We start from the raw sequence: 16,663 nt of genomic DNA on the forward strand, positions 1-16,663 counted from the left end.
ATTCGCATAACAATTAAATCAACAAGAATATATAGTTCAAATGATGCAAAATCGCACGCTCAGTTGATCATCAGCCGCAAAATTGATTAATGTCTGTAAGCACTGGGAGCGTGGATTCATCACACCCTAATATTCATTCAGAATTCTTTTGAACCCACGGAAAAAAGGCATTTCATAACTCAAAGGATTTGGCCAAGTAAACATGAGAAAACTAACAAATATTTGTCATCGATAAGGTCGCGCATGTTTAAATTTTACGAAGACTAATTAGCATTCCAAACATCGGGGCCATTGGAGAGCTTACCTAGTCGTTAATTGCAAGGCCCCGGAATAATTAGAAGTGCGAGCAAGATGTCCTGGACGGATGGTTATAAAAAATAAAAAAAGAAGTAGTAAAAAATAAAAAGAAAGGGAATTGAGGCCCAGGGATTATGATAAAATAGATTAATCGGTTTTAATAGCTATTGGTGCTTTGAAAAGCTTGACTCCTTTCGTTGACAGTAATACCGGCCCATATAACAAACACGAAGATAAACTACAACACTAATCATTATTTGGACCAACTTGTATTTGGATTTGATTGTGCTAATTGAGTGCTGCGATTTGGATACGACTTTTGTTAATTGTGGCTGAAAATCGTACACTATCTTTAAGGCATTTTGAACCCAATCATGTAAGATGTGTCACTAGAATTTCATTTTTCCACGGTAAATAGTATTTCATGTACATGAAGGTTTTAAGTACTTGATATCGATCGATCAAGGCTTGACCTAGTGATCAAAGAAAGTCTAACAAAACGTGATGTTCGGATTTGATTTAATAATTTACCGTTTGGTAATTGATTTCCACCATCCCCTACTTTACCATCGCGCTTCTTTTCTTCTTATATTTGAAATTTTTCAATACCATCACATGGCAGCAGGATAATAATCTAAGTGAACACACAAAAGAGTGATGTTACAAAATAAGGAAGTGTGAAAATCATTACCCTCATAATTCTTTTCTTTATTTTTTTTCCATGAATTTAAGATAAAATGTCTAATAAATAACTTTTGTGTTTGTGCGCGGGCGTGCAGAGAGAGAGAGAGGAGTATATGATTGCTTTTCCCTTTCATGTACTATTATTGTTTAATTTATTGGATGACTTGTATATATGCGGATCATATCATTCTCTTTCATCACCAAAAGAATGGTGCTATTCCTTCCCAGATCTTGGAGCTTTTATTTTTTTGAAGGCATAATATTTGCTTGGAAGGGATGCTAAACAATTAAGATTCATCAACTTGGGTCATATGTGCATGTCCCACACACATAGATACCTTTCTTGCCCATATTTTCCTCTGCATACACTCACTCCCCAATCAAAGCATGAAAATTTAATTTATCTCTTCCCAAGATTCCAAGCCTTACCCATCAACTAATGCCCCCACATCAATCAACTCTCCCTTCCTCTTTTATTTTACAAAACTCAGAATTTTTAATTCATTTAGTACTTTTGGTGAGATTAAATATTGCATATAGATATTTACTCCACTTGTTTAATTAGGTGAGAGTGGGCAAATAAGAGCAACCATAAAGTTTGTTGAGCGAGAGTGCTCACTGTATGGCCACTGCATATATGGTCTTACCCCCTTATGATGATCAAATACATTGACACATAGGGATTTTGATGATGTGTGTGAGTTTTACACATGAGCTTTACCCACTTAATTTTTAATTAATTGGGAATAATAATTGCACCAACTTTTTCTTTTGTAACAGCAAGAGGGTTAAGAAGTCATTTTCGTTTTGGCTTTTCTTCTTTAGATTGCATTGGAAGAGAATGAGATGAGCATTGGATCTCGGATTTGTGAAGGAAAAAAAATATTAAATTGACAATATATGTCGGCAAATAATTATAGAGAGGAAACTAAATTTTTTTTATTTCATTAAGAATGTGAACGGAAAAAGACTTAATAATTACAGAATTATTTTCTGATCATAAGCAGAAATCTACAATCTTTGTGAGTACTTTCGTTTTTGCCTTTTTAATTTGCCTCCCTGCACACACACGAGAACCTAACTTGAATATTAAATAGATGATTTTCAAGCTGTCCAACGCATCTGTCATATGCTTGGATAAATCTTGTGGGGTTTTAGCTATTTAGAAAGGACAATAATCCAATCAGATCGATCGATGGTCCATCCTAACGGATCAATTTACTCTATGGACCATACAAGATCAAATTATAAAGCCGCTCTCAATTTCATCTGTAAAACGAAAATAACTGTATGAACATATCTCACGCAATGATCTCTAATTAGATTCTTTATGTGATGCAAAATGAATCCGGTCATGATTTTGTATATCCCAACATGTTTGTCAGTGTCATTTATATAAACATTTAGATTGCTCAACCATCGGGATCCATCCGAGAAACATTTATTCCTACTGATTAGGGTTTATATGGCGAACACCCCTCCTTTCTGAAAATACGTCCTCAAAACAGACTACCTTTAAGTAGTGAAGAGATGTTCCTGTAACAACTCTAGAAATTCTTCCGTTGAATTAAAATTCTTTTTAATTGGTACGTCAAATATTTGGTTAGTACGGATTCTTTTAATAACGACATAGAAAAATAGATTAACGTACGATTGGCATTTTTTTCTTAATCTATTGCATAGCTGCAGGGAAAAAAAAAAAAAACCCTTTGCTGGGGTTTTAAAAAGGAAAATGATATTAGTACTCTAAAAAATAAATGAAAGTGGCTTTGGAATTACATTGATTTTGGAGTGCCTGCATCAATTTTTGGAATGTCAATATCAAAAATGCTGTGAAGCCTGAAAGATGCCGGTAGAACCTTATTACTTTCGATGAATTCATGGTCTCGTTGCCCTTGCCATCTGCTTGACTTCACGAGGCTTTCAAGACATCGCCTATTCTTTTACTCGACCTGTCCAAAAATGCCTTCTATTTTCTGAACCACTAACGTTCCATTGAAAGCCGCTAATGATTAATTTGGTTCATTAAAAAATCAAGTGAACAAATATTTTGGAACATAAAAAGTAAGTTGGATAAACAAATCGGTACGAGAGTGTCATTAATAATCCTTCAGATTGCATTTATACCATTTTACCGATATTCTAAATTTTGCTCGCCCCAATTACGGTAAACCAGCCACCAACATTAATACTCCAGTTGCATTTATACCTACCAACACCATTTTACCGATAATAAAAAAAAAAAAAGAAAACTTACACAGCTAAAAAAAAACACAAAAAATAATTTCTTTTCAAAAAGTTAATTTGTCTTTTTGCTCTTAACTTGGTTTTAACTTTTAGGGCAATAAGAAGAAGAGAAGTATAGAAGCAAAAATAATAAAAAAATCATTTTTTTAATGCGTTGATCATAAAAAAAAATTGATATTGACAAAAAAAAAAAATTCCTTTTTCCATTTATCTAATCATCGAATAACCAGACTATTAGAAAATCATTACACGACCAAATAAATGTATAGAAGCAATCAAGCTTAAGATTGAAACACTGGATGGAAGTATAGAATGGTTCTTTTCTTGCTTTCGAAAACAAGAAAGTGATGCATAAATTAATGGATTTCCCCAATGGTTCTTTTCTTGTTTAATGTTTAAGGAGCCTTTTAGCTTCTTCTTCTTTTTGTTTCAGGCTAATGATAATAGTCAAGTCGTTTTTACTAAATAATATTTGGGGGCAGTTCCGCTCATACCAATTTTGACACCCGATTTTGTTTCAGGTCCCACTGTGATGTTCCGAACTGTTGATTTTGTTTAAATTAGTAAAATAGGGGGACCCTGCAAAACTTCAGCTCATTTTGATATCCGTAAGTGTTTGATCCAAACAGTTTTACAAGAACTGGTGTTTGTAAAACTGTTTGAATCAAGCCCTTACCGATATCAAAATGAGCTGAATTTTTACAAGGCCCTCTATTTTACTCATTTAAACAAGATCAATGGTTCAGAATAGCACAATGAGACTTGAAGGGATGAAGTGTCAAAATGGGTGTGAGCGAAACGATCCCATGATATTTTAATTAATATATGTGACAATAATGACTTTTCTGAAATCCGTAAAAACATGAACTAGTCCATAGATGGAACGCCCCAAGAGAAATGGATGCGTTGCATAAATGCAATTTCCCAATTGAGGAGAGAAAAATGTTACTGTAATAAATCAATCTGAATGGAAACACTTCTACAATGCGATTTTGAAACTTTTAGCAAGCTTTTTGGTAGCACCTTGTAGCATTTGCCTTTTGGTAATTAACCCAAAGAATCAGATGCTTTGCTTCAAACCACCAAAACCAAATAAATACAAAAAAAGATTAATTATGTTCCTTTCCCAAGCACATTCAAAGACAACAGATTACATAGGAGTATTTTAATTTAGGAACTACAGTATTTATTGAGAAAAGACACAATTCCACCCAATAAATATTCAGCCCACTTCCCCCCCTGAAGTGCAGCATAAGCCAACAAATCAGCAAATCTCTCTCTCTCTCTCTCTCTCAAACCAATATCTCCCCTGCAAACTTCACCATCAATGGCGTAAAGCAATATCAACACTCTTGCGTGCCGGAAACCTCGCTGAATAAGAATTGGACCCATGTCTTCAAATCTTGTAGAAGTACTATAATTTTCATATATCTACTGTCCTAACAAGAGTCTTTTTCTTCGTTTGACACTGTGAGTGTAGAGAGAGAGAGAGAGAGAGAGAGAGAGCGAGAGAGAGAGAGAGAGGCGTGTAGATGTTTAAGAAGGGGGAGGAGAGAGAGAGGAGCAAACCTGGGGAAGCCCGGAGAAGTGCTGTTGGTGGGTATCTTCGACTGCATCCATGAAGTGGCGGCGGCACTGGCCTTTGCTAGGATGAGCGACTCTGCTTACCGCGTTGAAACGACGTCGCGCCTCGCCCAATGGCGGATCGACAACTTAGCTTCTTGTACCTACCGCAAGTCCGATCCTTTCAAGATGGGCAAATGGAATTGGTGAGTTATTAATAGCCCAGCCATACTTCTTTAATTCGTGATTAACCCTGTAATTTAATTTTTGCTCTGTTTTTTAGTTTGGTTGCTGAGAGACAGAGGACATGAAACAGAGCTTGCTTGGGTGAATTGAATCATGTTTTGATTTAATTTTCTCTTGCTTGGTTGGTTTGAGAGGAAACAACAAGGAAAATAGCAAAACAAAGAATAGTCTTCCTCCACATTTTCCTCCACCCTTCCTTTCTTTTCTTTTACTTTCCTTTCCTCAAGTTCCAAACAGACCCTAAAATTGAACCAACTTTGATTATTACACAATTTTTTTTCCTTTTGTGAATTGTTTGATTTGTGCTTGTTTTCTGATGGTAGAGGGAAAATAATTTTATTTCTTTGTTTTCTGAATCACCTGTTGGTTGGGTGTTGTGACCAGGGGAAAAATAATGTACCCAGAATCTGACGTAGTCTTTTATCTACCATGACCGTGCCGGCCAGGCCAGTTTGCATGCATGTCGATTAATCCTGATGCCTGAAGTTAACGACTTGGCAAACCTCTAGTAGCCTAACGGGTTTATTTTTATTTTTATTTTAATGATATGATATGAAATTAAATTAAATCTGCGAACTCAGTGTAAACTACTTGCTTACTGTCATGCTCTGGCCCGATCAACCCGTCGGTTACCTCAAGTAGTCTTTTAGGCTCAACTGAGAGGATTTCTGAATGCTCATACTTTAATGAAAATCGACAAGTACTAATTGGTTTCGTGGCTTTTCTTCCTTGGTAGGTGAACAGACAACAGAAAGCAAAAATTTCTTTTGTTTCTTTTTCATTGTTTGGAATTTGCAGTTGTCTGTGTCCTTGTTTTTGTATGTGGTGTTATTAGATTAAAACTGTTTTTATCTGGTTGTTTGAATTGAAGGCATTTAGCTGTGGAGAAGAATCGAATGTTGTTCATTAAATTGTACCCAGAAATATCAAATTTAACAAGGGACAATCCCCCAATTGCATCCTTCATCATTCGAGTCATCAGCTCAGTGGGAGATCGCAAGGCTTTGACTCACCCAGGTAATAAACTATGCTTGGATGCAGCTTTTCTTCATTCTTTATAGATATTTTTAAGGACTTCTGTTGTTTCTAGGTACGACTTTTGTACCTAAGCAATTGAATCCAATTAGCGCCAAGGGTAGTACGTTTTGTTTTTTTACAATAGAGTGTATAGGCCAACTTACACGCACCTCGACTAATCCCAGAGTTATGGAGTTAGCTACCCCAGGTAAGCATTTAGGTTTCAGACCTGTTGTTGCTATAATCCAGTAAGTGTTCATACTTCATACCCTTGTGCTTCTAAGTAAATGAGGGATGAAACTATGCAAGTTACTACCATCGCTAGGGACTTGGGGTGTCATGATGCGATAGCAGCAATGCTAAATTTGAAAAGCATCGGTCCAAATTGATGCACCCCGGATTCTGAAAATGTTAATTCTTTATGGATAGAATACGAAGTAGAAAGCCCATTGACACTAAAAAGCATCGTATGCCTATGTTCGTTTCAAGTCCATGTGAGATAGATGTCCGTTCACTAATGTTGATTATTGCTGTCACTCTATGTGCATGCAGAAATCATAGACAAGCAGATCAAGAATAACGACGATTTTGTGTGGGCAATTGAAGTTCCATTAACAGGGAAGTTCATCATCGACGTTGAGTTCCTTGATTTGAAGATCACATCTCCAGACGTATGCTTATGTTATATCCCATTATTTTCCCCTTTCCTTTGTATTACTAGTAGACGACATAGTCAATGAAACTTGCAGATATTCAACTCGAAATTTAGCGAAGAAGATTATATGAGATCAGTTACGCTGTTTATAGGTTTGGTGTATTGTGTTGGTATTCATCCCCTTAACTAACAAGGATGCATGAAATGACCTTCAGGGGGGAGATCCTTGCTCCATCTGGGCTGATGGTTCCGCGCTAAAGAACTCGGATGCGACTGCCCTTTCATCCCTCGGCAGGATGTTAACAGAAAGCATTCACACAGACATCATTATCAATGCTTCAGATGGAAGCATAGGAGCCCATCGCGCGGTTCTTGCTTCACGATCGCCTGTTTTTCGCAGCATGTTCTTGCACGACCTCAAAGAGAAGGAACTATCTGCCATTAACATCTCTGACATGTCAATCGAATCTTGCCAAGTGTTTCTCAACTACATCTACGGGAACATTGCTCATGATGAATTTCTCACCAACCGGTTGGCACTTCTTCAAGCAGCTGATAAATATGACATCTCGGATCTGAAAGAGGCGTGCCACGAGAGTCTTCTGGAAGATATTGATGCCAAAAATGTTCTTGAAAGGCTTCAAAATGCTTCTCTCTACCAATTGCCAAAACTGAAGGGCAGTTGCATGCGATACCTTCTGAAGTTTGGTAAGATATTTGACATTCGGGAGGATTTCAATTCCTTTCTGCAATGCGCAGATAGGGAACTCATAGCTGAAATTTTCCATGAAATTCTTGCTGCCTGGAAAGGGTTCTGAAATGCTGGCAAACACCGAAAGAGAACAATTGGTTTGTTTATATCAGCATTCTTTATCTTGACCATAGAAATGGGCGGTTAGAATAATTGTAGTGTGCAAAATTGGTTCCCTCGGGGTATATTCTTTTGTGGAAAGCACAATTTGTTGTATATACATGTACAAAGACTGGTTTGATAGGAACAGATCTTACTACCAGATATGTTGATGTAAACGATTTCAAATGTAGATAGTATTGCGTATATGGTGATGTAAGAGATCAAGAAGTAATTACTCGTGCAATTGTACCTTTGTTACTCATATTGCAATGGTGACTTTATTCATCTAAAGATTGGAGGGAGCGAAATTTGATCTTGATTTATCCCTCTTTGAGGATTCAAATGTTTGGATTGAAAAAGAGCTCAGAACTGCAATTTGTTGAATGTTTCTGTTTAACACTTCCCGTTACCCCATCGTGTTTTTCTAGCAGAGATGGAACCATCTCTTGGACAGCAATCAGCAACCCGTTATGATACACTTCCATACCCTTTATCATGGTCTAGCTAACAAAATTTTACTGAGGACAACTACTGCAGGCATGTCTCTGAACAAATTCGGAGGTCATGATCGGTAACTGCAGATGTTGTGATTCAAACAATCTTGTACTGTCATTCTGTTTACACCACTATTGAGCAGTTTAAGTCATACTACGGATGGCAAGAAAGGACTAAGGACACGTGGAGAAGGATCGAACAATGGACTAGTCGACTGGTCGAATAGACGCGGATTGTAGTCATGGACGCGTGGCAAGTTGACAATGATTCGAGAAACCTGCAATTGGATTATGACAAAGGCAGTTGAAAGGAGAGGTACAAGGGAAAGTGTTAGTAACTACTTTGTTCAAAACGTGGGACAAGTAAGGAAGACAAAGATAACTGCCCGATTTGAATTCAAGGAGGGAAAATGCTCAAGACGAATTCAAATGCAAATCAAGATGGTGGCCTATGAATACGAGAAGAGAAGAAGTTTAGAACCCCCAATCAATCGCCACAAGGCTTCTATTTTATCTGTTCTTAGACAGACTTTGGAAAGAATGAGACGTTATAATTTCAAAATAAATCCCTTGAAGTGTGCCTTTGGGGTCACAACAGGTAATTTCCTAGGATTTTTGGTACATCAAAAAGGGATTGAAGTTGATAAAACAAAGGCAGATGCCATATTGGCAACTCAACCCCCAACCAATAAAGAAGAATTACAGCAGTTCTTAGGGAAGATTAATTTCCTCAGAAGATTTATTTCAAATTTGTCTGAAAAAACTATGGCATTCTCCCCTCTTCTAAAGTAAAGATCTGAAAAAGACTTTAAATGGGAGCCAGAGCATCAGAAGGCGTTTGACACTTTAAAACAATCATTAATTAAACCACCTATGTTAATGCCTCCCATAGAGGGCAAACCATTAAAATTATACATATCAGCAACGAATCGATCGATTGCAAGTCTGTTAGCCCAAGATAATGACAAGGGCCATGAACAAACTATCTACTATCTTAGTAGAAGATTGAACGACTGTGAAACTAGGTATACATCTATTGAAAGGATATGTCTAGCATTGTATTTTTCAGCAGTTAAGTTAAGATATTATTTGTTACCATCGATTGTGCATGTTATTGCACAAATTGATGTGATAAAATATATCTTATCTAAGCCTGTCTTAAGGGGCAAACAAGGCAAGTAGATTTTAGCCTTAATCGAATATAATTTACAATATGTGCCTCAAAAGGCAGTTAAGGGCCAAGCATTAGCTAACTTTTTGGCAGATCATCCAAATCTACCTCTTGAGGAAGATGTTTTTGATGTTCATCTAGTCGAAATTAAAGCTTGGAGTCTGTCTTTTGACTGTTCAAGGACAGAGAATGGAGTTGGTGCTGGGATAGTACTAACATCGCCCAAAGGAGAGATGTTTCAATTCTCTTTTCAATTTGGATGACAATAGAGTTTTGTCCAATAATCAAGCAGAATACGAGGCTTTAATCATAGGCCTAGAAATTACAAAAGAATTAAATATCAGACATTTAAGTGTGTTTGGGGACTCTCAACTAGTCATTCGACAGATAACGGGACAATACAAGTGCATAATCCTTTATTGGCTGTACAGTTGAATAAGGTGAAGGCTCTTTTACGAGACTTTGATGATGTCCAGTTTCAACATGTTTTGAGGATCCAAAATGACGAAGCCAACCAAATGGCTCAAATAGCTTCAAGTGTTAAGATACCTGAAGGTAATAATGAGAGAGTCATTAGAGTTCAAAAACGTTTCTTACCATTCTCAATTGAAAGGGATGAGTACAAGTTGGAAGCCATGACTATAGATATTTCTAATGATTGGAGAATTCCAATCAATAGATATCTTACAAATCCAAATGAGAAAGTAGATAGAACGATCAGGTGTAGGGCAATAAACTATGTTGTTCTTGGTAACGACTTGTATAGAAAAACATATGATGGGCTTTTGTTGTTATGTATAGATAAAGCCCAATCGATGACAATTATGGGTGAGTCCATGAAGGGACTTGTGGATATCCCATCAAGCAGGTGAAAAAATGATATGGTTAATCAAGAGATATGGTTATTTTTGGCCATCAATTAGAAAGGATTTTTTTCAGTATGCCAGAGGATGCCAAAAGTGCCAGAAACATGGGCCTATTCAAAGAGCTCCCATCCATTTATTGCAATCGATTGTTAAGCTATGGCCATTTAGAGGTTGGGCAATAGATATGATTGGTGAAATTCACCCAGCATCCTCTTTGCAACATGCGTATGTTATAGTTGCAACTAATTATTTTACCAAATGGACTGAAGCGATACCTATGAAAGGGGTTGCTCAAAAACAGATAATTGATTGTATTGAAGAATATATTCTTTGTCGATTTGGAATACCAGAAACAATCACAGTGGATCAAACATCTGTGTTTAATGGAAGGGAGGTTAAAGAATACGCAAAAAAATATGGCATCACCATTTTGAATTCCTCTCCTTACCATGCTCAAGCTAATGGGCAAATAGAATCAACCAATAAAACTATTAAGAACACTTTAGCAAAGGTTATTGGTGATAATCCTAGAGAATGGCATGATGCATTGCCAAGGGTTTTTTGGGCATATCGAACGTCACAAAGAACTGGAACCAACTCCTCCAAGAATCATTAGTACCACCTGTGGAGGGCTCAGCAGCAGAAGGAGAATGAGGATAGTGGATGGCATCCCAGTTAGGAACCACAAGCCTCAAGCCAGCCTCCATCTTCTCCAGACGGAGCGCCATCCCCTCTACCCGATCACTAATAGCAGTGATCCTTCTCTTGCAGTCGTTATGGTCCTCGATCAGAGCCCATTTGAGTGTCTCGACCAGGGCACCAAATTGTTCTTTGGTAAAGTTGAGGAAATTGAGGTTGATTTTCTGCCATGATGCAAAAGAGGATTTTTGAAAGCTTGGAGGCGAGATTAAAGTAGAAACCCTAACTTTCCAATCGTGTATTTATAAGCCAAGAAAGCTGGCTTAAAAGAGACGTGGAAGTTAAAGGGACGATCAACGGGGTTAATTCGTACTCATTAACTCTCTTTGAAATTGAAGAAACGGCAGAAATTGAAGAGACGGCAATTAAAGCATTCTGTTCAATGATGGACATCGGTTCAGCTTTCAAGTTGTAAAGTAATCATGAAGGGCGATCAACGTTGCATGGAACGGCGCCCCTGACGACATGTATGCTTCAAAAAGCAAAACACATACATATGTGACTTAAACGTACTTGAAAATTCAAGGCTGAAACTGATGCTACACAAATCTTTTTCTTTATTGGAAGAGCAAACGATTAATAAAACAACAAAAAGCTATTACACAAAGTATGGGTAACTGTGCAAAGGTTACATGATTACTGAATCAAATAAAGGATTCAGTTTGGAGATCAACCTATTGGATTCTAAGATTTTCTTTTCTGCAATGTGAGAAGAGATAGGAGTAATCTCCTCCAATGCCTTTGATAGACGATCAAATTCCTCAAGAATGGAGAACCCTAGGGTCATTCTCTCCATGTCTTCACGTGAGTTTTTCCACACGAGTTGGTTCGTTTTCTTAATTTTCTCCTTCGACTTGCATGAGAATGTCAGTGAGTCTCTCAGCAATAGTATCGACTGGTACATTGCAAAAGGAAGGCTTGGACTCCGCCATCAGAAAGAATTCAGGGTTAGATGATAATCACAACAGCTTAATTCGATATGTCTAGACAAACCTGGGCTAGTGGAGAGTTAGTTAGGTTTAACATGAATCCCGGAGCAAAAGGGATAGAAGAGACTTGGGCTGTCATGTAGTAACACCCGAAGTTTAATTGGGCTTTACAAGGCCTAATTATTAAGTACGGAACTATAAACTATTAATAAAACAAAGTATTTTGGCAAACTTGAAGACGGAATTAAAGTCTTAAGCTAGAGTCAAAATCTAGTCACAAAGATACTGTCTGCAGAATAAATTACAGAAAAGCTTGCTGCAAATATTAAGGCTGAGCATGGGTGAAAAAAGATTTGAACGTGGCCCACTTAGCCAGAATTTCATCTCGTTTGAGGCTGTTTCTTTGTAGATCAGCACGAGCAACAGAAGCCTGGGCATAGACACCTCTCCCTTCATCTGAAAGGTGTTTGAAATCCTGGGTATATCGATCCTTTTCTGTTAAGAGAATATTCCTTTTGGATCGAAGTTGATCCAGTCGAAGGAGAAGCTTTTCTTCTTCTTGATCGATTGCAAGGAGTTCTGACTTCAAAGTCAACAGATCATCATGCACTGTTGTCAGCTTGATAGAAATCCCAGAAAGTTGATCAATCAGCTTCTGCTTTTGGTTAATTTCCTCCTCATGATATCGGAATAAACTGATGGTATCATCTAGCGAGGATGAAAAATTTTCCAGCACTATCTGCTCTTTGAGAGGGAACACGTGCCTTTGGACTAGCTTATTGACACAGTCCACAAAAGTTGCAGGTCCCCCCATTACCATCTGATCAAAAGGAGCTTTTAGATGGTCGAAAAACTTATTGATTTCTTCCTGAGTCTCGTTACTAAACTGAGCAAACATAAGAGGAGTTCTCGATTCAGGAATTTGAGTTAGGGATAGAAAAGCTTGCGAAGCAGATTTGACTTCATCCAGTAGTCGATCTAAATCTTCACTTGATGACTTGGTTTGAAATGAACTGTTTTCCTTGGCAAAAGATTTATCCACTCTATTTACTGATTGTGGAGATGCCATAAGGTGGGTTCCCACAGTAATAGTTTTGAGAATGGGCTGAGGAGATAACATTTTGTCATTTGGATTCCCAGGACTAGAAGCAACATCTTTTGTGTCCATGATGATGGGTTGGCTAGGAATGTTAACTGTCAAGGCATCTTGGCATTCTTCCATGCCTACAAAGGTTGTGGAAAAAAGTTTATTTTATAATGCTAAATAGGTCTTGAATTCTCATATAGAAACATTCATACCTTCAGATATAGGTTCAGCCTTTGTTCGAGCTCCCAAAGGATTTGGTGGATCACCTGTTGGTCGGTTGGGAGTTGGACTCAAGATCACTTGTTTCCCAGGATCTGGCAATACTAGTTCATCTTTGGGAAAAGCCAAATCATTTTGAATGTGTTCAACAGTGTTTGATATGTCTTTTCCCAGCAAAGGATTGTCAAACTGCTCATTTTTAGAGATTTGATCTATAGAAACAGGATCTGGAGTGTTGGTTGCATGCATTAGCTTCTCAGTGTCCTGAGTCAAAGGGTCAAAGGATGTAGTGTCCTGGTAGACAAAGGAATCAATTTCCTTCTCAGTGACATCAGTCTCTTTTTTAAATGAAGAAGTTTTCTGGATTTTGGAAGACCTTGAGGTATCTTCTTCTTCTTCTTCAAATGCATTCACGATTTGTGTTCTTTTGGTTTTCTAAAAACAGAAGAAAACAAAGAGTGTTAGTAAAGATATCAGCAAAGTAAAAAAAGAAAGAAAGTTACCTTGGAAAGGCATTTCTTTGCAACCAAGGAGTCGGTCAGCCTGTCTAATTTTGACTTTGCAAGAGGTCCTGAAGGACTAGTTTGTGCTGGCCCCTTCTTAGGCTTATCAGAAATGGTAGACCTTTTGGGCCTAGTTTGAATTCGACCAGCCGATGCAGCTTTTTGGGGTGATTTGGTGTGCTCATTTGCTGTTATTGACTTCTTTGAAGTTATCTTTCCTTTCCTCTTGTAGTTCTTCTCATTGGGGACTGAGGATATAGGAATGACGTCTTCTGCATGAGGAATAATGGCTTTTGAGCCGTCCTCAGATGTTTGAGCTACTGCATCTAAGAAGGGAAAAATGTAAGAAAACAATAGGCAGAAATAAGCTCAAGAATATTTTATACAAGTATACCTGCTTTGTCCTGTAAGGCTTTGAATTCTGGGTCAAACCTGTACAAACAATCTTGAAGGGGGAAGGTGAAATAAATCGCTCTCATGATAGACCACCAATTATCAAAAGAGGAAGTAGTCCCAGTGACAGCTTTGAAATCTTGAAGCTGAAATTCATGAACCCTTTGATGGAAGTTGTTCACCATTGAAGTAATGATTTTTGTATCTTTCAACTTGAGAGAAGGTCTATTTGGAGCTATTTCAATAATTTCTGGATGAATAAAAGGCAGGGGGATACCTTGAATTAACCCAACCTGTCTAGCAAATTGACAAGGGGAATAGCTCTCAAAACTACAATTCCTAAAAGGGGTGCTATTCAAAGCAAAACCAACTGGGATGAGCCTTGGAATAAGGATGCTTGCCCAAAAGAGTCGTTTGTCTTCTGCACAGTTGGTCGAAGATGAGACAGATGGAGGTGTCTTGTCTTCAAAATACTGTTTTACATCTTTTGATGCATACTCAAACTGACTGAAAGGGGTAAATACAGGCCAGTTCTCCTTCTTATCTTCGTAGAAAAATGCAAAATACCTTTGAAAGGATGAATCTTCTCCGTAGGTTTCAAATCCTAAGAGGTATTCAGCATAACTACGACAGGTTTTTCTGTCATCACCAGCCCTGAGAGCATTCTCTGATTTGGGTTTGATTTGTGGAAAATATGCATAAAGCCAAGCTTGGAAAATCCAAAAGGGACCACCGCAGGAATCTGCTATCTTTTTATCAACAAAAGTGAACATTCCTTTGTAAAGGGTTCCAAGAACAAAGGGAGCTAGAGCTAGTTTCTTGCCTTGTGCCAAACAGATAGCAAGATTGAGGTATTCTTTGGTTACTCTAAAACCAGGGACTGCCAGAAGAAATCTACAAATCCAAAACAAATAAAAGGCAATTTTCTCATTGAGAGAAGGTGTAGCAGATGCTCTTGGCATAAAATATGTATCCAGCCAAGTCGAAAAACTGAGCCCTTTGTTTGTCGTTAAAACAAAAGGGGGGTCGTAAGCATCAGGAGTTAGCAATGCATTCACATCTAGGCCTACCGACGGAAGGCCTGTTAGGTGTACAATATCTAAAATGGTTGGCGATACTAGTCCGCTTGACAGAATCAAAGTATTAGAGGATTTTGACCAAAAACAAGCAGCAGCGGCTAGTAAGCGAGGGTTAAACTCTAAAGGGTATTGAGAGAGTTCAATAGTTTCACGAATACCCATCTTCTTCCAGTCCTCATATACAAATTTGGTCATGCGTTTTACCCAAAGAACCCAATTTGGTTCAACGGTGGAAGGCCAAGACCGGAGAAATGAGCCTCTATCCCATCCCGACCACTCAAGGGATGATCCTTGTAAAAGGAGAGGATCACATTCCATTACGGGATAAATAGTTGAGAACCCATCTGGAACCACTAAAGGGAAAACGGGTCCCAAAATGTGATTTGAACTCTGTTCCTCGCTAATAAAAATTTGAGAATTATGACTTGCCTGATCTCTGAAATGATCTGGGAAGCGAGGAACTTCAGCTTCTTCTGGTGTTGCAGTTGAAGTTTCGGAGAGTGATTTCAAAGACTTAGATCTTGGAGCCATGTCTGGTTGTTTCGTTCACTGCAGATGATTTTGGTGCCCTAAATTTTGAACTGCTACGCTTTATATAGACGATGAGTTTAAGGGATATATTTACCAGAGTTAATTTTTAACTCAGGTAAATAAGGGGCATTTTTTACACCACTATTGACCAGTTTAAGTCATACTCCTACTACAGATGGCAAGAAAGGACTAAGGACACGTGGAGAAGGATCGAACAATGGACCAGTTGACAGGTCGAATAGACGCAGATTGTAGTCATGGACGCGTGACAAGTTGACAATGATTCGAGAAACCCGCAATTGAATTATGACAAAGGCAGTTGAAAGGAGAGGTACAAGGGAAAAGTGTTAGTTAACTACTTTGTTCAAAACGTGGGACAAGTAAGGAAGACAAAGATAACTGCTCGATTTGAATTCAAGAAGGCAAAATGCTCAAGTCGAATTCAAATGCAGATCAAGATGGTGGCCTATAAATACGAGAAGAGAAGAAGTTTAGAACCCCAATCAATTGCCACAAGGCTTCTTTTTATCTATTCTTATGAGTAGTTTATAACTTGTAATTGTTCATTCGACTGTATCTTTTTAACTGTCAATTGTACTTCTATCTTGAAGAGTAATAAAGTCTATTTGTTTCTCTTCTTCCATTTTTCACTCACTTCACTGCGTTTGTTTCTAAAGAAGTCTTGAAAACGGCAAGGAACCAAACTACGCCACCACAAACAACTACATTCCAGCACTTTCACATTGTCGATCCAATCGACTAGATCAAACCGTAAATTAGGTTAACACATTCATGCAGTTGTATCACGTAGCTTTCAAATTGGCTTTTCTTTTTTTTTTTTTTGGTTTGGGGGGGGGGGGGGGGGATTGTAATTTTTGTGTCTTTTTTTTTTGTTTGTTATTGTTCTCCTGCGGGTATCCAAGACTTTTACTGTGCGTGACTAGCCTTTGGATACATCGGGGCTTACTACTAAGGCATCTTGGAAGTCTTCAAGATGCGAAGTACCAATTTTGGGTCAGTTTCACTTAATACATGAAGTAAAATTTCTATTTGACTATCTGAGTGATGTTTATAGTACAAAAAAATTGTGGAGAGCCTAAGAATGTTGTGCATAGTCGATTTTTCTGCGG

General features: G+C 37.9%; 2 protein-coding genes across 4 annotated transcripts; one reads left to right on the plus strand and one right to left on the minus strand.

The window, feature by feature from the left end:
- Positions 1 to 4,422: 4,422 nt before the first annotated feature.
- LOC131329741 (BTB/POZ domain-containing protein At1g55760) lies at positions 4,423 to 7,853 on the plus strand. Its single transcript, XM_058363091.1, has 4 exons — positions 4,423 to 4,997; positions 5,909 to 6,054; positions 6,607 to 6,725; positions 6,925 to 7,853. Exons 1-4 carry the CDS (start codon positions 4,879 to 4,881, stop codon positions 7,525 to 7,527), a joined length of 987 nt encoding a protein of 328 aa, XP_058219074.1. The 5' UTR covers positions 4,423 to 4,878; the 3' UTR covers positions 7,528 to 7,853.
- A 4,076-nt stretch (positions 7,854 to 11,929) lies between these two features.
- On the minus strand, positions 11,930 to 16,028 carry LOC131329670 (uncharacterized). 3 transcript variants are annotated; one of them, XM_058362958.1, is made up of 4 exons: positions 13,925 to 16,028; positions 13,531 to 13,850; positions 13,021 to 13,462; positions 11,930 to 12,945 (listed from the first exon to the last, which is right to left on the minus strand). In XM_058362958.1, exons 1-4 carry the CDS (start codon positions 15,531 to 15,533, stop codon positions 12,047 to 12,049), a joined length of 3,270 nt encoding a protein of 1,089 aa, XP_058218941.1. In that variant the 5' UTR covers positions 15,534 to 16,028; the 3' UTR covers positions 11,930 to 12,046. The 3 variants fall into 3 exon arrangements, with proteins under 3 accessions (XP_058218941.1, XP_058218942.1, XP_058218940.1); XM_058362959.1 differs by having other exon boundaries at positions 13,075 to 13,462; positions 13,531 to 13,856; XM_058362957.1 differs by having other exon boundaries at positions 13,531 to 13,856.
- Positions 16,029 to 16,663: the final 635 nt, after the last annotated feature.

This window comes from Rhododendron vialii, chromosome 6a (assembly GCF_030253575.1).
Source record: "Rhododendron vialii isolate Sample 1 chromosome 6a, ASM3025357v1".
NCBI classification, from domain to species: Eukaryota; Viridiplantae; Streptophyta; class Magnoliopsida; order Ericales; family Ericaceae; genus Rhododendron; species Rhododendron vialii.